Source organism: Aulostomus chinensis, chromosome 17 (genome assembly GCF_037954235.1).
Source record: "Aulostomus chinensis isolate RoL2024-O1b breed Wild chromosome 17, RoL_Achi_v1.0, whole genome shotgun sequence".
NCBI lineage: Eukaryota > Metazoa > Chordata > Actinopteri > Syngnathiformes > Aulostomidae > Aulostomus > Aulostomus chinensis.
In genome coordinates, this window is record NC_141336.1 from 18075714 (window position 1) to 18098325 (window position 22612).

Consider the following 22612-nt stretch of genomic DNA (forward strand, 5'->3'; position numbering starts at 1 on the left):
ATAGCATGCCTAAACAAAAACAAAAAAAACAAAAACAAAACAAAACATAAACTTTACTGTACTGTCAGAAAATATAGAGAAAACACAAATCACTTTAAATAGTGATCCTGCTATACTGCATTATACCAATTTTGCCAGCGCTGCCTTTTAATACAAACGACTGATCTCAGTTCCATGAGAGTTTGTTACATCTGGAACAGCTGTATGTGTTAAAATGTTGTTCCAAGCAGCTAGTATTAAACCTCCTGAGTGACTTGCAGTATGTTGCTTCCTCCATGAACCAGGACTGTTTTGTACTGCAAATCTGAGCTAGCCTCTAGTACGTGAGAGCAGTACTACAACCTAGTCTCATGCACGGTCTGCTCAAATTACATAGTGCAGAAATAGATGTATGAAGATCAAAGCAGGAATGAAAGTGGCACCATTCTCCTTATTCATATCAGTGGAACATCAATATGATGTTGAAACTCTTATTTTAAGTAACAAAATGGCAGAGACAATGGAGCCCCCCAATTCCATGTTCATACAATTTATACAGAATGATGAGGCTGAAAAAAGCAGATCATTTCTGCCTTAATCAAGCTGCGAAAGAGTGGCCTCTGAAGCTAAGCTACGCTAACCGCCACATCTAGCACGTTGACCTTTTAAACAATTCCCAAAACTCATACAACTTAGGTCAACCAAGGACATTCAACTCCCGCTCAAGTCCTGCAGAAAACGAACAGCAATTTCATTTCTGGAACCCAGAGAAAACCACAACAACTCTGACCCCTTTGCTAGTGTGTATCAATCTAGAACATGTGGAAATCAGATACAGTAACTAGCATCTATTTAATTAGGTGTGCCTGCCTGTGTGCCCAGTGTCAAATCCCAAAGGACATGGGCCCAGTGTCATTGTGCAAAGGTAATAAATAACACATATCAAGCACCCTTAGTGACAGCCAGGGGTACCAAATGTGCTGTGGTGAGGGTTAAATTTAGACACGTTAGAGGTGGAGAAGCTCAATACCACATTGCATCGCCAGGGCAGGAAGTCCACTCGACCCGAGAGGAATGGCCACCCAACCAAAGAGACGCTAACAGTCGCATGGAGTCTAACAGGGACTACAGTAAATGATTATATTCAGTGTCAGTTCACGATTTCACTTCACCTTTTCTTTGACCCATATGTAACAAAATAGTTCAGAAATGAAGTGAAATTAAAAAAAAAAATTTTTTCTATAGCTATCATTTTCACTTAATATGGAGAGAAATTTTTAAAAACCCCTCCAGTGAGAGGCCAGATTTTGTGACAATCTTGGATTGTAGCTCGATAGATGACATGAACAGAGTCAAAATTGTTGTGAAAAAGAGCAAGTAAGCAACCAAACCAAGATAATGGTTGGCATCCGTGGATCTGATGGGAGATTCTACTTTTTCATTGGGGTTGAAAGTTTTGTAAAAACAACAACGACAAAACAAAAAAAAACGATTTGATTTTGACATGATTCACAAAATTTAAAAAAATAAATAAATTTTATATATATATATATATATATATATATATATATATATAATTCTTGTGCCATTATCTACATTTTAATTGAAAAACATACTGAAATGATAGTGGTGAAAACAATAACACGAATGATTTCTCCAGGATCTGAACCACGCAAAGATCTTTTTTAAGTGTGTCATTTATAGGCTGGAATATTCCTGCAGCACTATGGATGTTGCACAAGATCAAAAGATTTTGATTTAATTGAATTAGATTTTTCCTCCCGAAATTGTAATAAGTGTTGAACACAGGTTGTCTTCTGTTATTCTGCCCACATGCAGAAGTACATCTCTGGCTTGCTTATGCTAAAAACAATGACAAAGGCCTGAATATACTCACGCATAGAAGCATGTAAACAAGCAACGGAACATTTGTGTCACATGTACAAATGTGGGGTTGTGAGAAGCTTAACTCTCCCTACAGGCTAGCAACAGCTCAACATTTGCTTGCTCATCAAATACTTCTTCCACACGTCAGCTGCAGCGACAAATAGCATCTACTTCTGTGTGAAACGCTGTAAAGGTGACCCAGGCTGGGACATCTCAAAATGCTCCATTGCAGAATCATTTTAATTTTCTGTGTGCAACCCTGCATCCAGACATAGGCTATGAGTTATGAGCTTGCTGACCTGATGACAAAGCAAGGCCACTTCCTGATGGTACCGTCAATAAACAGACAGGGTCAAAAAGATGCTCTCATCAGGCAGTCACCCACAACGATGCTCACAGAGACCATGTCCTCTCGATTTAAATGACAAGATTCTAAATATATGACAAGGTTAAATATGGAAAACTGCTCAGCAAACAAGTTTTACTGTAGCATGATTAAGTAATACGATCAGTGTAATATAATGCTACAGCAACTACTGAATGGTCATATTGGTCAATGATTGATTAATTTATGAATGAAGTAAAACATTTTTTACAGGTGGAGGATGCATCAAAGCAAATGCTTGGCTCAATGAACTGTTGGAGAATTTTAGCTTTCCACTGAGGACAAAACTTCACTACGTTATCTTGGTTTGGTCTGGTGGTGACTCCCAACACTGACTGAGGCTGAATCCACAATGCATATCAATCAATAACGGGTAAAAATATAAAAGTGTACGACTTGTGAAGGAGGCACTACAGGTCCATACCCATCATTTCCCCGCTGCCATTTGGACTGTGACCACTTCTCATCAACCCTAACAAAGGTGCTTGCGCTTGAATCACAACACACTGTTGTTGAGTGCCTAATGTGATGCCTAGCTAATGTTTCAGACACTGTTGGAGTCCGCTGACCCTGGTGTACTGAAAACAAATTCATGATCTTGTTGTTGTTCCAACTGATTTGGAAGCAGCACAGCCTATTTGATTTGTACCCACCCAAAGAGGGTAGTGGCCTCTCTTGATAACTGAATGACTGTTTGGATTCAAAGCATCAGACCTTGCACACTTCTATCAAGTCAACCTCTCATCCATTTATTTCTATACCGCTTATCCCTTAAGGGTCATGGGGGTTCACCCTGGATGGGTTGCCAGTCTTGTCAAAGGGCCATCAGGAGCAATAAGGGGCTCAGTATCTTGCTCAAGGACACTTGGACAGGGTCACTGGGGGGAAGTGAGGATCGAACCAGCGACCCTTCAGTTGCTGGATGGTCACTCTACCTCCTGAACCATGCTGCCCCAAAAGTAAACCTTATCTCTGATCACTGTTTTAAATGTACCATGAAAAGTCAAAGGTGGTATGGAGGGAACACTAAGCAGGCTGTTAGTGTTTTAAGTGCTCATGACTCAGAAATAAGTTTAAAAAGATATCCTTCAAAAATTATTTTAGAAGTATCTTGCACCCATAAAGACTGGAAACACCTCTGCAGATTTGTATATGATTATATCTAAATCACACTTTTATGAGAGCATTTTTTATGTCTTTTTTCCTCTACAAAGAATCTAAATTTAGCAAAGATGTTGAGCAATAAGTGACAGTAGACTTAATTCACATCAAAAATCTATAGACGCACATATCTGTATACCTTACCATTTACTCCCTTACGTAGTTATTCTGTGTGTGTAAAATACCCTTTTCAATATAACTGTATTGTGTTCTTTTGTGTGTTATGTACACAGGCACCTGTGGTTTTAATTAAAGCTAACTGCTGCTGCCGAGCTCCTTTGGGGGATATGATTAAATATAAACTTTCTAAATTGTGTCAACACGCTTGCTGGTTCACTTTATCTTGCTATGTGTAACTGCATTTAATCATTCCACCTACATTCATGCACACGACGGCGGCTAACCCAGCGATATTTCATGTTTTTTGTAAGCTTAACGTCAGTTACACTGTTTAAGCTAAATTTGGCTAACAAGTGACAATATGTCAAAATAACACAAATGAGGCAATTTTTTTCCCTCCAAGTTTCGCATTTTAAAGAGTCTTCTGACATACTCTGAAGGGTTAAGATAGCATTTGAGAGGAATTTAGCACCTTTAGCATTGAGATATAGAGACTCACAGCGTGTGGCCGCAGACGTTCACCATCAGCTTCAGAGACGGGTTCCTGTATTTAGTTGTTTTGCATCTCGGACACCCTTGGTCGTCCATTGCTTCCTGTGCAAACACAAATGAGTAAACCTTAGGAGGGGGGGAAAAAAACTGTCAACAACCGTGCAGTTCTCCTGTCACTTTCCAGAATGCGGACCAGTGTGTTACATATAATGTTGTCCGACGAGAAACTCCAGTTTTCAGCTCGAGTCCTCCTCAGTGATCATTTCTACAGCAGGGGCGCTTACACTGCTGCAGCCACCCCAAGGGAGCACCTGAAGAGTCCCGTTGGAGGGGGGTCTTGACTAATAATGCTGAGGAGTTTACTGTTTAACCATCGTCAAATTATAGATTCTAATTTGCATATATATATATATATATATATATATATATATATATATATATATATATATATATACATATATATATACATATATATATATATACACATACATATATATATACATATATATATATACATATATATATACATATATATATATACATACACACACATACATACATACATATATATACCAGGATCATATATCTATCTATCTATCTATCTATCTATCTATCTATCTATCTATATATATATATATATATATATATACATACACACACATATATACATATATACACACATATACACACACATATATACACATATATACACACACATATATACACACACATATATATATACATACACATATATATATATACATATGCAGAGGAGGCAACAAGATCAAGGCTTCATTTTCATTTAGCTTTTCATTTCAATCGTAGACAGACTATGTGAATAATGAGATACTGATAAGGAGGTTCAAGCAATTTGGGATTTATCACTGAAAGACAATGAAACTTTGACTCATAGATCCCAGTGATAAATACAAATATATATGTACAATAGAAGGCACTGCTGATGTGATGTAAACATACTGAGAGCCAATGTTGAGTGACAGAGAAGCAGAGATAATAAAATATAAGTAATAAAACCCGCTATATGATCAAAACTGAAACTACTTACATACTTACCTAGACATTTAACTCTAAATAATTTGGGGGGGGGGGTATTAAGAACAGAAATGTGTTTGATTGATGATTATTTTAAGCACTTCAGATTAGGATGGTTTCATCTTAACATTTTTTTTGAAGAAGCTCTATTTCTGAGAGCAAATGTACTATCCTGACTTAAACGTCTGTGTGTTCAGTTCATTTACTAAAAATACTGTCATAAATACTTTGAATCACAAAGTGTCACGTCAGCCAGACAACGGAAATTTGAAGTTAAGTTAAATAAAAACCTAAATTCAAACTGAGATGTGTTGGTTTGCAAATTCTGGTACTTAAGGGGAAAAAATATTTTCAAAAGTTCAACCTTGATGGAAAGAGGGTGTTTGTGAAATGTGAAAACTCAATACCTCTGAGTATATTGGAATAATATAAATAGAGAGATTAACTGAAGCTGTATTGATTGTGGGGTTTGATTCCTCTCAAACACCACTGAGTCATTTAAAATAAATATTTATGGATGAGTTTGATCTGGTATTGTGTCTTGGACTCATGTCTGTTTTTTCACATTATGTGGTTTGTCAGCCATTATCTTGTACTTCAGTAAACATTTGGCCATGAAACTCCCAGTGTGTGTGTGTGTGGGGGGGGGGGGGGGCGGGGGGGAGCGAGAAAGAGAGAGAAAGAGAGAGAAAGAGAGTGAGAGAGAGTGAGTTCTAAGCTGCTTGGAAAGTTCAACAAAAAAGTCTTATGTGCACATTTGGGGGAAAACACCAGTTGGTCGAGTCTCAATACTTTAAGCGAGTTCAGAGAAGATATTTTTTCTCTCACTAATTTACATTTAGACACTCAACAGTGTTCCGACCCTGTAGCTCCATAAGGGAACAAAGAGGCTCGGAGCCATGTATCTGTATCTACATACCCACAGTCAAGCAGCGCCTGACATACCTCGTTCCCACGATCCCAGAACCGCTCACCTTGCACAGGTGAGCTACAGGAACATACAGGGGGGAGTATGACTGACAGCTGGAAACCAAACATTCGAGTCTGAATCCTGCATGCTCCTCCCTCATGGGGCCCACGGCGTCCAATAGCGTGGCTCTTCGGCGGTTAGACCTCAGTGTGTCTCCTTCTAGCTCCAGTCCGCGTAGAGTAAAAGTCACGTTGGAAGGAAAAGGGGAGAGATATCTACTTACAGCTGCTGTCAGATATCCGATCGCATTCGCATGGCGAGGGGGTAACCTGATCGAGCTGGGAGGAGTGACTTGACCAGGGAAGGCTTGAACAAAAAAAAAAATGTCTTCTTCTTCTGCCGGAGAAGTCACAACAGCAAATGACATCAAGAGGGAAAATGTGAGGGAGGTGGATAAGCGGGAGTGCATCAAGCTTGTGGCGCTGGATGCGGCGGAGTTGTCCATGGAGCGCACAACTCCCAATACGGACGCGGTGCGCACGGAGCTGCTGGTGAGCGCCGCTTCCTCGCTGGCATTCTCCCCGGAGCAAGTGGCGTGTGTGTGCGAGGCTTTGCAGCAGGGCGGCAATGTGGACCGCCTGGCCAGGTTCCTTTGGTCCCTACCACAGAGTGACCTGCTACGAGGCAACGAAAGCATCTTAAAAGCCCAAGCGCTCGTTGCTTTCCACCAGGCTCGGTATCAGGAGCTGTACAGTATTTTGGAGAATCACAGTTTCAGCCCCTCTAACCACACCTTTCTACAGGATCTCTGGTATAAGGCCCGGTACACCGAGGCGGAGAAGGCGCGGGGGAGACCCCTAGGCGCCGTGGACAAGTATCGGATCCGGAGAAAGTACCCTCTCCCCAGGACTATCTGGGACGGAGAGGAGACTGTGTATTGTTTCAAGGAGAGGTCCCGAAACGCGCTGAAGGATCTGTATAATCAGAATAGATACCCCTCTCCTGCCGAGAAGAGGAACCTCGCCAAGATTACAGGACTCTCCTTGACCCAGGTCAGCAACTGGTTCAAAAACAGGAGGCAGAGGGACAGAAACCCGTCCGAGGCACAGTCAAAAAGGTGAGGCAACAAACGAGAACGCGGACTAGTTAGTGTGCTGCGCGTAAAAGGCGCATGAAAACACGCAGAAGCACATTTTTTACTAAGTATTTGAAACATTTCTCCCAGAGGAACGCTTATAGTTGTTCACTCTCAATATACGCCGTAATTCGTCATCTCTGGTTGGACTCGGTTAAATGACTTCAATCACTTGCAATATTTAACAGAAAATGACTACGGAAGACGAAGAAAAACATCGCGTTAAACGGTTTGGAGCACGTTTTTAGTGTTTTGAAATATGAAGCGGTTGCCATTGAGATCCGGTTTCAAGTGTGTTGCTGCTAAATGGCATGGAAACCATAAGCAGAGATAGACGCGCGCGCGCACACACACGCGCGCGCACACACACACACACACACACACACACACACTCGTGGTTTGCTGTTAGAAACCTGAAGCATGACAAAACAAATCATACGTGACTTCCATTTTTTCTTTTTGTATTTATAGTATATGTGTGTGTATGTCGAACCTACACATAAATAACGCCTTCGTGTGTCATAAATCATTATGCATTTTTTACTCTCAGACCAGAAGGATCAACTCCTCCTCCTCCTCCTTCAGCTCCTGTGTTTCATTTCATAATCCCACATACAAACACACTGAGTGTTCTCTTCTTTCATGTTTCCCTCTTTGTGAACAAAGCTGATGAACACCTGGCTGGTGAAGATGCACCCCCCCCCCCCCACACACACACACACACATACAGAAACACACGTCATTATAGATTAGATCCACTGTTAAAATTCTTCGGAAGCAATGTATAACCTGTTGATATTTCCAACAAACATGGCTTGCACCCTCACTTGTGTTATCTGTTCCAGGAGGTGGGGTGTGTGAAGGGGTTAAGGGAGGGTTTTCATTTGGGTGTGGGGGTGGGGGGGTGATGCAGCTGTTTGAATCAGTCTCAAGATAGAAGTTTAATAGATAAATAACAACTCCAGTCATCCACATTGTCATTCACTTGTTGAAAGTTATAAATGAAGATTTTTGAATGTATTTTGAATGAGCAGGCGAACACATACCTCAGCCATTTGTCCTGTCACGTCACTGGCATTTTGTCACACCAGAATTTATTGCGCCAAATGGTTACACGGTGGTTGTTGTTGTTGTGAGTGCAGCTCTCCATGAGGTAAGAGAGGAGGGTTTTAAATTCACAAAAGCAGCCTGCTCCTCAGACCTGTGTAGCCTCACAACACATCAACAAATGTGACCCTCTCTGCTCTCATAAAGGTGAAATTTTAATGAAACACGCAATAAATGTCTTTAGCGAATTTATATTCGTTGCTTGTAATAGCGCTCTAGAGTGTGTGTTCATCCATGTTTGTACATGTGTGCTTCAGAAATGTACCCTTTTCATAAATGTTTTACTATTTCTATACCCGAATATATCCCGGAAAAAAAATTCCCATTTCCCTTTAAATAATCCCTTTCGTTTGGCCTTTTTCACAGTGAATCGGATGGAAACCACAGCACAGAGGACGAGTCTAGCAAAGGCCAGGAGGAGCTGTCACCCAGGCCCCTCTCTAACTCCTCAGATGGGGTGATCACCCATGGGACCCTTCCCATTCAGACAGGCTCTCTGGACAGTGGGGTGGTCATCCAACAGATTGGGGACATCAAGATGCCCCCTGGATCCAGCGGCGGTGGTCTCTACAATGGAAGCCTAGTAACCAATAACTCAGCCTCAACAGTGTTTCACAATGGCGGCTCATCTTACCTTCAGACACCCGGGAACATCCTCTTCAACGGCCTGAATTTGGGCATCCAGCCTTTAGCCTTCAACTCCTTGAGGCCGTCTGGAGGGGTGCTGCTGGGTAGCTCCGGGGTCGACATGCAGATGCAGTCGGGGCAGGAGAAGAGTCTGGGTGGTTCTGCTGAGGACTCGACCCTGCAGTACGCATCCTACCCTGGCTGTGTGAATGGAGTGGAGGGGAAGCTGGAGGGTGGTCACACCATGGCCGCCCAGAACGGGGGCTCGTCTGTGCTGACATTCAGCTCTTCGTCGGGAGCGCTCCAGCTGGGGGGCTACAGCCTGGTGCAGGTACCCAGTGGAGTCTCTGACGGTGATGGCAGCTCGTTGCTGAACAGCGATGTAGGTCTTCCTCCCCTTCAGCTCTCTTCTTCATCCTCGTCCTCAACAATCACACAAGGTGGGTTCAGGGCAATCATTCACTGAGTTCAAGCGTACTAGAAAAAATCTTTGTCATGTATTTATGAATTAACTGTTACCTAACAACAACAACAATATATACTTCTTTTACGTAATGAGTGGAACATATTGTTTCATAACCTAACAGCATTGATCCAGATAAACACAAGATCTATCACAATATAAGGACAAACTATATCTAAATATATCTTGATGTTGTTTTGTATGCTTAAAATATATTGCATACTTATACTTGATAGCAGGCCAGTGGTGACCTTTGCCCTCATTAAAAGTTCCAGTGCAAATCTGCTCCTCTCCGGTGGTTTGTCAACAGGTCTCTACTACGTCCACCCAATATATCTAGCTGCAGTATTCATGGCTTGTCTCGCATTTGGATTGTAGCCCAAAGAGCTGATGCTATACATAACACAGAGCTAAAGAAACACCCCCCCGCCCCACACACACACACAGAAGTGGTGGTCCTCTGAAAACCCCAGAGATGAATAAAAACAAGTTCTGAAGTCACCATCACTCATCATCATTGCGCTCTTGATCTCCAGTGCAGGAAGGAGGGAAATGTGTTTCAGACAATCAGAGGCCATGAAATTCACTAACAGCAAACAGGGAATAAGTCATTACAGCACTTACTTTGACGTAAAGCAGAGAATCCGCACCAGGATGAATAATAAGGGAAAACAGAAAGTGTAGTCCTGGATTTAGACCACAGGGTCAATCTGAAACAGCACCAAGTGTGTGAGACACACAACAGCAGCAAGGCGTGCTGGAGATGAAACGTATAATGCTGCAGGAGGAGACGGGGGGGGGGGGGGGGTCCACTGCGGTCAGCTGTGGGGTGGATGTACTAAATCTATCGGCCTGTTGTTGTATCACCTAGGTACCATCCCTCTGAACAACGTCGCTGTGAGCTCCTCCAGCGACGACTCCTTCCAGCAGCAGGACAAGCTGACCATGACGTCCCTGCACCACAGCACCGTCCTCTACAGTATGAGCAACCAGCCCTCCATCAAGAAGGAGCCTCTGGAAGGAGGGGTCTACTCCTCATACCACCACGGGCTCCACCTGGACGCCAGCGGTCATATCAGCTACACTACCCCCAACTCAGAAGAGGCTCCCTCCAGTCAAGGTCCAGTCTCAACCACGGAGGTCCCCGCCATCACCTCGTCTAGCCCCGAGCCTGAGGTCTACACCACCCTCACCGTCAGCACGCCGCTGATGGCCCAAACGGACCCAAATAGCCACCACCTCCAGCCCACAGATTACCTCAGGGGCCATGAGGTCAGAGGGACCTCGTCCTCACACCTGATGGGCCCCGGTATGAACAGCAGCTACATGAACCTGTCAGAGAACAAGGTGGACGGCTCAGGCTCGGGGGGCGTGAATGAGATGGTGCGGGCGATGTGCGGGGAGATGGAGGCGGTGGAGGGGAAGGAGCTCGCCAAACTACAGACAGTGCAGATGGATGAGGACATGGCTGACCTTTAACCTAAAACCAGTCTCCTCACAGAAGCACTCATGTCCACCCAAAGCAGTGATATAGTGAAACTTTACTTTTGTGTGTGTGTGCGTGTGTGTGTGTGTGTGCGTGCGTTTTTTTTTTTTTTTACCATAAATTTCTTTTTAATGTTAAATTATTTGAAGATATTGTGTTAAATTGACTTCTACAATGCACTCAGAGTCAGAGAGAAGCCCTTGTGGGTAGATGGGCATTAACATTTGAACAAAAAAACAAAAAAAAAACCAAAACAAAAACAAAAATCTAAGTTTTTAAAAAGGCCCGTTGATCAGATGAAACATTACAACTGTTATGTGCTAATTAAAGAAGGTGCCGTATGTTGTGAGAGGCGTGTTTGAATGTGCAGTTTTATAGACAACACCTGCTACTTCCTGTTGAGTGGATTTGATTTGCAGAAGCAGGTGCTAGAGTGCTTCAAGTCATGTGACGAGGATGTTCCTCCAAACTAAATGCGTCATCTGGGTCAAAGCAAAAAGGTCATTCAGTAGAAGAAGGAGAGAGAGAGTGAGAGCGAGAGAGAGGGACTGGAAATATTCAGCTTTACTGAAGAACTGTGCACATGTACAGACAACACACACACACACACACACACACACAAACGCTGCTGATTTAGAAAGAAGTGCCCTTCAGAACGCACCTTAAAATGTCTCTCAAGTCTTTGCTTTTTTATCACACTAAATAAAAAAGGGGCGGGGGGGGCAGTGATACAGTTAAGACAAATGTGCCTTTCTGCTACTTTACACACACACACACACAAAATGGTCAGTTTTTGCACTAATGACACTACAATACTCCTATGTTGTAGGGTTTGTCGGTGTGACATACCTCAGCAAACGCACGCATTTCAGCTCCTATTTCAAGCCTCATCGTCACCTGTGAGACCAAGATAAGAATCAAAAGGTCACACTGTGGGTTCACATGTTGTCCAGCATATGTTGTTTATAACGCTGCAACTCTTAGTATGTTAACTAGGTGTGATAATGCTATCGTCTTTCATTTTGATGCGTCTCTCCAAAATGTCATGATTGAGATTTTATTTTTTTCATCCACAGTGTGTGCGTGTGTGTGTTTGTGCTTTTCAAATATATCCAAAAAGGGACAGAAGTGACTAAAGAGTAGTCCCACCTTTTAAAACGGAGAGGGATTGTAATAATTTCTCTTTGCATGGCGTCGTAATGTTTCAGACACTTGTGTCTTTTGCTTTTGTTTTGTGAATAACACTGAAGGGAGGCTCAGTCGTAGCTCTCGTGCTGGTGCGCACGCAGAGATTTACCGCCGCTGCCGCCATTCACTGGAACATTTGTTGGGTGTCAGATTAAGAAAAGACAAGAGAATGTGGAGCCCATTTGTCAAGTGTGTCCGGTGCTTGTTTTTTTTTTTTTTTTTTACAACAGGAGCTTAATTCCTCGCGGTCATACGTGACCATAATAGCACATTTCAGCCAACTCACACCGTGCACTTCTATTCGTGCATCACATGTCTTCGTACAGACACGTAGCATTTTTCTTCACTGGGATTCTTGTGATAATCCCGGTAATTTCAGTGAAAGTATCCTCAGTGCTTTGATGTCATATACCAAAATTAAGTGACGGGCAAATGGTTAAACCGATGATTGTTTTTTTTTTTGTTTTGTTTTTTATCTGAGTTTGAATTATATGTTTGTTATCTGAAATTATGTGAATGTATTTTTCTAAATCTCCATACTGCAATAAAAGTTTATATTTATAAAAATGTAAAACCTTTTTTAACTCCTTTCCTTTCCAAAAAAAAAAAAAAAAAAGGCAATGGTTTCTGACTACACTAAAATGATACAACATGTCTGCAATGAATGTGACAGACAAGACGTCTTTTCCAGTCAGTGAGGATGAGGAGGGGGAAGCTGGCACGATGTAATCCAGCGAGCCCGCTGCTGCTCTCTGCAAACCTGCAGTGATTGTTCACACATGCCCTGCAACCTGGAGTTCATTAGTCCTCCTTTTCTCATCTCAGCCCCTGTAATTCAAATAAACAGCAATGAGATTTCCAGAGGTAAAGCCCCTTTCGGGTGGGGGGTCTTCAGCTCCCCGCAGCCCAGTCCAATCCATGAGTGAAGGCCAAACAACCCCTCTGCTCCCAACATGTGGAGGAATGAATCTGAGGGGCTGTCACTCACAGGGTCTCTATCCAAAAAGAACCATTCATAGCTTGAGGGGATTTTTTTGGGAAATTAATGAATTCCCGGACGGTACTGGTCCGCTCAGTGGGCACAAGACCAAACAAGCAAAGAAGGGAGATAAGTTTGAGACATTAGACGAACAGCAGGGGATTTTACTTTATTCACAACGTGTCTGAGGAGGATTATAGGAGCTGACGATGCTGGCTGGAGGAGTTATATATGATCCAACTGATGGCCTAAATAAACAGAGGCTGTTTGTCTGTGCTCACTGTTGAGGCAAAGACAGAGAGAGAGAAAAAAATGGGTGAGACCAGCAGGAGAGGGAGGGAGAGGCAGGCGAGCAGGATAAAGTTACCTGTGCACAGGTGACCTCGTCGCCATGGGCAGTGGATTAGCTGATTGTTGGGTATCAGGTAACTCCTCCTGAAATATTGAAGAGGGTGAAAACAGCTTTGTTGTAGACCAGAACAATATCCCATTCGCAGCAAGAGACCACGGTTTGGTCTCACGGGGAGGGGGCCACAGAAAGCCCCATATTCAACCATAAATTCAACAGGAACACTTTCCTGTCTATTGCGTGGCGTCAAAAACCTCTACAGTTTCTTTTGTGTGAAATCAGAACATCCCAGTATATATAAATCTAACAGGATCATTTTGTCCACAATTTCTAAAATGCAACATAAAACATACTTGGGGTGTGCAGTAAAAGCAGGGAACTCCCCCAGAACTCCGGCCTTATTAAAAACACTGACCTCTGATCTTTCAGATGGTTTCAAAGCTGACATTTAATGTGGCGCAGCAGACTGCAAGCCATATGTAACATGACCTGGGGAGCACGGTACTCCACTGCTCCACGTCCCACTAATGAGAGGGCAGGGGTCGGCGGGTACCAGCCTGCTCATATAGACCCACCACTACTGGCCGGCTAGTAAGCCAAAAACAAAGCCTATGTGTGGACGGGAAGTGTTTGTTAGAACCACAACACAGGGAAAAAACAAAATTCATGTCTTTACCTCCTCGGGAAAGAAGCGAGGTGTTGACTGGCAGAGTTAAATATGCCGAAGTCTGCTCCATCATGGGAAAGATGCAACCAAGCATGATTCAACAGTTGGTTCTAGCCTACATCTGATGGAGTAGGCATTTTAGAAGGGGGGGGGGGGGCGAGAGAGAGAGAGAGAGTGCGAGCTAGGGAGCTGGGAAGTAGCATCATGTCCACACCACAGTGGTCATACGGTTTTTCCCAGAGAGGAAAACACCACAGGGGCAGCCATGACACACACACGCACACACACTCTCACACACTTTATCAACCCATCCCGTCAGGAGTTATAGTGAGTGATAGTATTGTCATAGCGCCCCCTTCCTGCCGGCAGGCTCGCAGGGTCATCACAGCCAGTAGGAAGCTCCGTCTGTTTAATCATCGATTCTCTTAACAAAAATAATAATTTCCCCATGAAACAAATAAATGAAACACCTTCATTTATGTCCTTGTGGTGTGTTTAGGGAGCGAAGCGCTGTAAACTGGAGGTGTATTTGTGGAGGTGGTCCTCTGAGGAAACGATTTTGATGTGAGGTGGGGGGGTCCTAACCTCGCTGCACTTGTACCAGGTCTAATTTTCCTACATGACAGGAAACTCTGTTAAGCTGATAATTGCAGCTCCGATTTCATTTAACTCACTCATGTCAACAGATTGTGTTGTGTTTCGAGAGAGCGGGTTGCCTTTTACACCACCGACCCGGGAGCGGGTGACACACTCTTGATCAGACTGTTAACAACTCTGCAGCCTCACCTTTATATGGAATTTATCCACAAACATGTGTTTAATACAATTCAAAATAACAGGACTTTTCTATTTTTGTTGTTTTGAAGACATATTTTGCTTTTAGGTCAAAGTCAAAAGACCCCCCCTTCCCTTTTTTTTTTTTTGGACTTTTTCTTTACTAAAATCCCCCAAAAGCTCGAAGCAAAATCCCCTGCAGGACTGTATCTGCCTACTAATTTAAACACTATCGGCTTTGTTCCAGTCAATACAGCTGAAATAGCACTTTGGATTTGGAACCATCTGTGAGCCAACGCGCGTTTCAGCTTTCCTCCATATTTTACAAATATAAAAACCCTCTTATAGGAAACTCTCATTGATGACATTTTTATGAAGTGTTCTCTAGAGTTTTCACTTTCTCTTATTTTCCTCAGTTGGACTGGACTGTTACACATTAATTGTTTATCTCATATATATATATATATATATATATATATATATATATATATATATATATATATATATATATATATACATATATATATATAAAATTTTTAAACATTTAATAATTTTATCTCAGAATGTGGAGTAATTTGACGCCACGGCTCGCTGCATATGAGGGTAAAAAAAATATTTATAGAGTAAAAACGCTCCTTTCTAGATAATTTTTTAAAAAAGTTCTTTCTATTTTTAAGACGTATGAAGAGTGAGTTACGTCCTTTACGTGACACTTTAGAAAGAAAGGAGAAAAAAAAAATCCCAATCCGTGCTCTCTGAGAAACATTTCTGAAGGCAGTAACAAGTGATAGCCTACCCGAGTATTGCATTACTATTGGGGCTAGAGGAGCCCAGCGCTGGCCGTGGCAGAGGTGGAGGCGGAGAGTCCACATCTTGAAATAATCTCGCCCCCCGGGCTGCTCGGGTTAAAGGAGGAGGCGCGGCGCAATGTGGTAGAGATATTAGAGAAACCCGAGAGCTGCTCATCAGACAGCTCATTTACTGAAGCACTGAGCTTTTACACGGCCAGACTGACGGGCCACCGCAACGTTTAGGAGCTGATCTTTAGTCCTAAATTTGAAGAACTGTCCTAAACAAATCGTCTGAAATAAAACTAGAATTTATAATTTATGCTGATGAATTAATAGATATTATTGGAGGGGGGGCGCAATAAATACGCGACATATCAGGTTTGATTTTCTTTTTTTTCATGATGGCGCCTTTTGAAAGTGGTTTTTTGTTTTTTAAAAAAAAGCTCAGTAGTTGAGGATTAATTGAAGTGGTGAGATACATGACTTCCATCTGGTGGGGAGTAGAAGTCATGTTATAAGAAAGGCATATTTTCAGCTGTTTAAATATATGCCTTTCCATCATTGCTTTGTATTTTACCCAAACGTGGTGCGTTAAAAAAAAAAGTAAACAGACAAATAGTTCCTGTCTGTTTATTCAGGCCACATAACCGCAGTTCACAGCAAATTAGATTCATTTACAAATCTTGCTAAAAGTCTTCACCTCGACGTATTTTTTTATTTTTTTTTTGGGGGGGGGGGTGGATTTAAATAACTTTTAAAAGGCCAAATCTTTCTCCTTAACATATTGTGATGGAATCAAGTTTCAGACTTCGGTGCAGATAAAGAAATGTGATCTATATGGATCAAACCAGCGAGAAGCAGTGTCGCAGAGAACTCATTTACTAATGGATTGGTTTAGTGTTTCAGCCCACAGAAAGCACCGGAGCCAGTGCGGTGCCTGGACTAAGCCCTGAAATATAAATGTGGCCAGTGTGTTCAAAGTAGCAATTTAAAATAAGGAAGAAACGGCAAACAACGTGAGATTATTGTGTGTGTGGTGGTGGTGGTGTGTGTGTGTGTGTGTGTGTGTGTGTGGGGGGGGGGGATATACATCCAATTTTCACCTTGTCTAGAGGTTTAAAATGTGAGAAAATTATTTAAAAATTAAACTGGGGTATTAAAAGATAAGTTTGAATTAAGAGGGCCTCGTGCACGTGGGCCTAAATAGATTTATTTTGTTGATTTACTGTGTTTACATTTAAACAGAATTGTATTCGGACGTTTGTAATCTCCTGAAGATGTTTGTTAAAAAGCCTGGCAACACACACACACACACACACACACACACACACACACACACACACACACACGCATACATACACACGCTGGAGTGCACGTGCTGATCGCACTGGCAGGTATGGTTTCTCCTGAAGACGCGTGCGTAATGGTACTGAGGCTCAACTATAGGAAGTTATTAAATTATATCGCCTCATAAAATAAACGGCCTCTGTAACTAATAGAGTAGGAATGGTGGGATTACAACAAAATGTCCAATCTGCATGTTATTAAGGTGGTGGGCGTCAACTTTGACGCGGGGATACGTGGAAAGGTGAAGCCTCCAGTTGGTGACACCGCGCAAAAGCGTATAAAAATAAATCGTTTCAGATTTAAATGGTTTTACTGAAATGGGGGCCGGTTTGTTGCTGCAGAGATGTTTTAACCTTTTTAATTTGGATAAATCTCCCTCCACGAATACAGAGGTTTGTGTTCTTTGGGTTTACCCGCCGTGGACTACATGCAGCGTGCTGTTTTTTTCCCTACCTGTGAAAAATAGTGATTACAGAAGAAGTACATTCAAAAGATGTTAATATGCTTCTAAGAGGTCTGTAATAATTGATTAGTGTTTAGGTGCATGCTCTGCGCCCTCATGTGAAGCGGGAGAGGGACTGTGGGGGCGGGAGGTGGGAGCGCTCCTATTTCAGCCCCTGACGCACTGCCTCTGGGGAGGAAACGGAGCTGCAAACTCAGTCCTGCTCTGCTGTACAGGGTGCAGGGCAGAGGGAGAGCCAATCACCGAGACGCACAGGCTCCCTTTAAGCCTGACATATCTCCAACAGGAACAAATTGTCCCAACAATCAACATCCCAATCTGCTGCGCGCATCAGGGGCTGGACTGGACTGGACTGGAGAGTAGGCCTGTGCTGCGCGGAAGGATTGCGCCGGATTGCATCGCGACAAGAGAGATTTGGATACCCTCGTTTTGGGCGGTGGAGTGAGCGCGGACATCATGTCTATTTTACCGTCCTTTGGGTTTACGCAGGAGCAAGTGGCATGTGTTTGCGAGGTGTTGCAGCAAGGAGGAAACCTGGAGAGGCTCGGCCGCTTCCTGTGGTCTCTACCCGCTTGTGATCATCTTCATAAGAACGAAAGCGTCCTCAAAGCAAAGGCGGTGGTTGCTTTTCATCGAGGGAACTTCCGAGAGCTCTACAAGATCCTGGAGAGCCACCAGTTTTCTCCGCACAACCACCCGAAGCTGCAGCAACTTTGGCTGAAGGCGCACTACGTGGAGGCGGAGAAGCTGCGCGGCCGGCCGCTCGGAGCTGTAGGGAAGTACAGGGTGCGGAGGAAATTCCCGCTGCCCCGCACGATATGGGACGGTGAGGAAACCAGCTACTGCTTTAAAGAGAAGTCCAGGGGCGTCCTGAGAGAGTGGTACACGCATAACCCGTATCCGTCCCCGCGGGAAAAGCGAGAGCTGGCCGAGGCCACAGGACTGACCACCACGCAGGTCAGCAACTGGTTCAAAAACAGACGGCAGAGAGACAGAGCCGCAGAGGCGAAGGAGAGGTATGACACAGCCTCGCCGCTGCTGCTTCTACTCCACATTTCTACACCTTTCAGGAGTAAAAGCTCCATTTAGAGGAAATAAAGTGTGAGAAAGCACATCAGGCACATCAAAGTCACCCTAGCACACAAGAAAGAAGCAGGACAAGAAATTCTACTGACTTTTTTTAACGAATCAGTTATTTCTAAATGTAAATTTAAATATATATCACACAGTATTCAGTCCTTAGATGTTGAAAATGAGGCTGCCCCACCAGAGGCATTTGACTATGACTTTTAAATATAAAGTAACTCTCAGAAATGGTCTTCCTATGTTTGAAAAAGATAACGCAACAAATGAGAAATCAATAGAAACATTTGGAGAGAACAAGTAGAGGTGACCTCCGGTTGCTACGGATTCAAATTCAGAATGTCCTGTTTGTGTCAGGCTGATATTATAATAACGCATTTAATTAAATTCAGCATTAAAATTGTACAAGAACCCCAATATTAAATGTAAATAAATACTGGCTGTAAATTATGGCTATTTCACAATATGATGCTACTGAATTAATGTCATCTAACTGTCCCTGTTGTCATTTCCAGAGAGAACAGTGAAAACAATAACGCAGGCGGAAACAAACAGAACCAGCTGTCCCCGCTGGACGGAGGAAAGTCTCTCATGTCCAGCTCGGAGGACGAGTTTTCTCCACCTCAGAGCCCCGACCAGAACTCAGCGCTTTTGCTTCAGAGCAACATGAGCCACCCCGGGGCCTCCGCTTACTCCATGCCCGGCCTGGGGGCCCCACAGCCGGTGCACGGCATGCACGGACACCCGCACCAACTGCAGGACTCCTTGTTGGGACCTCTAACCTCCAGTCTTGTGGATTTGGGCTCTTAAACAAGCTGCCAGATTGATTCTATTTTACAGAAAGGAGAAGAAAAAGAAGACTGATGAGTGTATCAGATTGAGTACATGTATGAAATAATACTATAGTAGCCTACCTTATAATATAGACTGACTTGTCTGTCGTTAAATTTGGTTAGAAACACAAATCCTTTATGCGCTTAACCTGTGTATCAACCCTGGCAGGAGGTTTGTCTCATCTCCTGCGCACAAAAAAACACCCAAACAGGACCTTTGTGAAACGAAAACTCAACGAAACACTTATCTGGACTGCCCATTTGCTTAATTTATGATATTTTGTTAAGATTTAAAAAAAAGAAGAAGAATTATAGTAACGTCCTGCGATGGAAACTAAGAGGTTTTCATTAGAGTCATGGTTAGTTTCCAATAAAACAAAAGTAATACATTTGCCTCAGTGTTATTTGTGTATATGAGGGAAGAAGAAAAAAATAGTCCCTATTGGTCCTGGCCTTTAAAACTGTACAGACAACGGATCCACGCTGTTGTTTTGTTTATTTACCTGCTGTTTATCTCTAACGAGAAAAAAAAGGCAATAATAGATGCTGGACCGGAGGGGAAAAAATGCATAAAAAAAATCGCAAACAAGCAGTGAGGTCACCTGGCTCAAGCTGATCTTTCACGAGACCTGATGACGCGCAGATCGAAGTCCTCTCTGCGGCTTGTTTTTTTTTTTTTTTTTTTTAAATAATAATTTAGAACACGTCATTCAAACACACGAGGGAGAATTGAAGTACTCGAATGTGAGTCGACGCGAGCTATGTGGGTCGTATACACTGGAATATCCGTCTGTTCTATAACGCATGTTTGACTGAAGAAGAGAGGGTTTTTTTTTCCCATCATTTTTTTTTCTTTTTTCGCCGGAGTGCTGCGGATCATTGGCTTTTTTGTTGCCGTGTTTTCTTTGCTCTCTCCAAGAGTTTGTTCTGTCGGTTCCGGGCCATGGGAAAGAGCCAGCACTCAACCTTTACTAGCTCTGGATTTACTGATAAAAATGGAAAGTCAAAACAAAAGTGAACTGAACCGTTGAAATCAATATAGAGTCGCTGCGAAACTAAACAAATAAATAATGGGAATTAATTTACTCTGAACAGCTATGTGAGCTATATTGAACGTATACATAGCCCACATAATAATAATAATAACAACAACAATAATAATAATAATAATAATAATAATATCGGGTGAGATGATGAGAATATAGTGGCTTGGGAGCAGGAATCTGGTGAGGACAGCTCTGTGGACCCCCACCCCCTTCACTCTTTGGGCTCATGTCAGGGTAAATTGTTTTGAGCAGAGAGCACCGAGGATTTCCTGAGCATAATCTGAAACAGTTGCTGCTAGCATTACTGCCTGATTGCAAAGATTGCAGGGCTGCAGGGATGCAGCACCCGGCTTCAGAGAAGGGACCTCAAGGTATTTTGCATCCTCACCACCCCCACTACTACCACCACCACCCATTTTCCTTTCACCCACTACTAGAGTACTGCACCCCATCTATCACCCACAGCTTCTCCATATGGTGTGTTGGACTGATTGTGACTGTGTTGCTGTCCTCAGCAGACCCTCTGTTAAAAAGTTGTCTCTTTAATATATAAAGTGAATATGGGAAAAACCAGTGATGGAAAACTGTCCAGCTACAAGTACAAGTAGCAGCACGGTTTAAAGGAAGTCTTTCCTGTGTCTGTTTTTAGTTTTACTCCAGATGCGTTACGCAGCATTTAAATACAGCAGTTGGCCATAGTGAGATACATTTAAATTAGGTGCTGTTAAATCTGTACAAAAAAATGCAATGTGCTTGAAATGATCATGTGTTTTATGTAAAAACTACATGAGATAAAAACTACAATATTACGCCAGACACCCAACTTTGTATCTAAGCACACTTGGGAGAATAGATCAAGCGTTCTTTGTGAAATACCTACCACGCACTCAAAAGTGATTCCTGGCATCAAAGTTTTTAAAACATATTGAGAATTACAATGTTTTTACTTCTCCTTCTGCAAAAGTTGTAAAAGTCCAATAACCTGCTGAATTATTACAATATCAAAACCAGCCAGGGATGCTGTTCTGACCAGGCCTATGTGTTGAAACCTTTCGCGCTGGCCGAGCCAATTAGAAACGTCAAAATGACACATGATTTTTACATTTCAATAAATTGCATCCTATAAGAGTAAACCATCCCCAGTGTGTGGTGCTCAGCAGAGGTCAGCAGAGAGCAGGGAGGTTCTGAAGATCATATAATTCTGACCACAGCACATGTCTCACACTCTTGGCACGCCCCTGTGGCTAAATATTCACAAATTAACAAACAGGTGATCACAAAGCCACCAAAGTGACTTCTCATACCTGTTAATCTAATGACAACATGTCCAGCAGAGTACAGGCATGGCGAGGATTAAACAGGCTCTGTGCCACATGACAGAGGGAGTCACCTTCAGGATGTGCAAGAGACTAAAATCAATCCAATACGGAAACTCTTATGCTGCTTTTAATCACGCTCAAATCCCTCGCTTCAGAATCCGGCGTTCATAAATCTATGTGCTGTATCAGCCACCGTGTGTCTTCCTCATCAGGCTTGCAGCAGCCTGTATATGACAAAAGCCACAGGTAACGCCAGCTTGAGCTCACTGGTGCCAGTAACAACAGCTGCTGACAGCAAACAGAGTCCAGCTCCTCATCAGGGCCGTTCATTTGTCATAGGCGTAAATGGCAGTGGCTCTAAATCAACAGCAGGAAGGGCCCTGACGTGTACAAATAAACATGAGAGAGTAGTGCGCTTGAGCCTGCGCAGTCGGCCTCAGCTGGGTTGATGTTTTCTCTGGCATCAGAGTCAGAGTACGTCTCCTGTGAGGACTGGCGCTGAGGAGCTGTTACCTCTCCGCCGTCTGGCGGCTGCAGGTAGCTTTACCCCACATGGGAGCCGGGTGTGAGACAGTCCCAGGTATCCATAACCTGCAGGCTGTGTGAGGTGAGGGGTGTGTGTTGGAGGGAGTGGGGGGGGGGGGGGGGATGAGGGACAAAAGGATCTTTTCAGGTCTGCCTCAGAGGGGAGGGGAGGTGGTGGGGGTGGGGGGGGTAGAGAGATTTTCTTACCAATGATGCATGGATCTGACAATGTTCCTGCCTGGCTGGCTGTACCCAGAGGCACATGCAGGCTTTATGAGTGTGAGTGAGTGTGTGTGTGTGTGTGTGTGTGTGTGTGTGTGTGTGTGGGCCATGCACAAGAGTATATAACTGATTTAAAGTTGAGCTCACACATTTTCTACAGTGTCCCGGCAGCTATAAAACTTCAGCTCTCCATATCAGAAAGATTGCTGAACGCCCCCTCA

General features: G+C 43.2%; 3 protein-coding genes and 1 long non-coding RNA gene across 5 annotated transcripts in view; 2 read left to right on the top strand and 2 right to left on the bottom strand.

Annotated features, from left to right (window-relative positions):
* mnat1 (MNAT1 component of CDK activating kinase) overlaps window positions 1-4243 on the bottom strand; it is a 30576-nt gene extending 26333 nt beyond the window's left edge. The window contains exon 1 of the mRNA XM_086182176.1: window positions 4032-4243. Within this exon, the coding sequence (XP_086038302.1) occupies window positions 4032-4120 (89 nt within the window). The 5' untranslated portion in view covers window positions 4121-4243. The remainder of the gene's footprint in view (window positions 1-4031) is intronic.
* A 1982-nt stretch (window positions 4244-6225) lies between these two features.
* six4a (SIX homeobox 4a) lies at window positions 6226-12522 on the top strand. Its single transcript, XM_086181915.1, has 3 exons — window positions 6226-7104; window positions 8596-9296; window positions 10191-12522. The coding sequence occupies exons 1-3, from the start codon at window positions 6371-6373 to the stop codon at window positions 10796-10798; spliced, it is 2043 nt and encodes a 680-aa protein (XP_086038041.1). The 5' UTR covers window positions 6226-6370; the 3' UTR covers window positions 10799-12522.
* The window catches only part of LOC147246576 (uncharacterized), a 49918-nt gene continuing 36025 nt past the window's right edge, over window positions 8720-22612 (bottom strand). For both annotated transcript variants that reach the window (XR_015109679.1, XR_015109678.1), the window contains 5 exons: window positions 13340-13407; window positions 12754-12821; window positions 11655-11702; window positions 8864-9279; window positions 8720-8796 (listed from right to left, as the gene is read on the bottom strand). This is a non-coding gene — a long non-coding RNA (uncharacterized LOC147246576). The remainder of the gene's footprint in view (window positions 8797-8863; window positions 9280-11654; window positions 11703-12753; window positions 12822-13339; window positions 13408-22612) is intronic.
* Window positions 17582-19632, top strand: LOC147246577 (homeobox protein six1b). The gene is made up of 2 exons (XM_086182115.1): window positions 17582-18379; window positions 18962-19632. Exons 1-2 carry the CDS (start codon window positions 17820-17822, stop codon window positions 19254-19256), a joined length of 855 nt encoding a protein of 284 aa, XP_086038241.1. The 5' UTR covers window positions 17582-17819; the 3' UTR covers window positions 19257-19632.

Coding starts and splice junctions, on each gene's coding strand:
- LOC147246577 (XM_086182115.1), top strand. CDS start 17,820: ATGTCTATTTTACCGTCCTTTGGGTTTACGCAGGAGCAAGTGGCATGT. Junction 18,380..18,961: donor GCCGCAGAGGCGAAGGAGAG/GTATGACACAGC, acceptor TGTCATTTCCAG/AGAGAACAGTGAAAACAATA.
- six4a (XM_086181915.1), top strand. CDS start 6,371: ATGTCTTCTTCTTCTGCCGGAGAAGTCACAACAGCAAATGACATCAAG. Junction 7,105..8,595: donor TCCGAGGCACAGTCAAAAAG/GTGAGGCAACAA, acceptor CCTTTTTCACAG/TGAATCGGATGGAAACCACA. Junction 9,297..10,190: donor GTCCTCAACAATCACACAAG/GTGGGTTCAGGG, acceptor TGTATCACCTAG/GTACCATCCCTCTGAACAAC.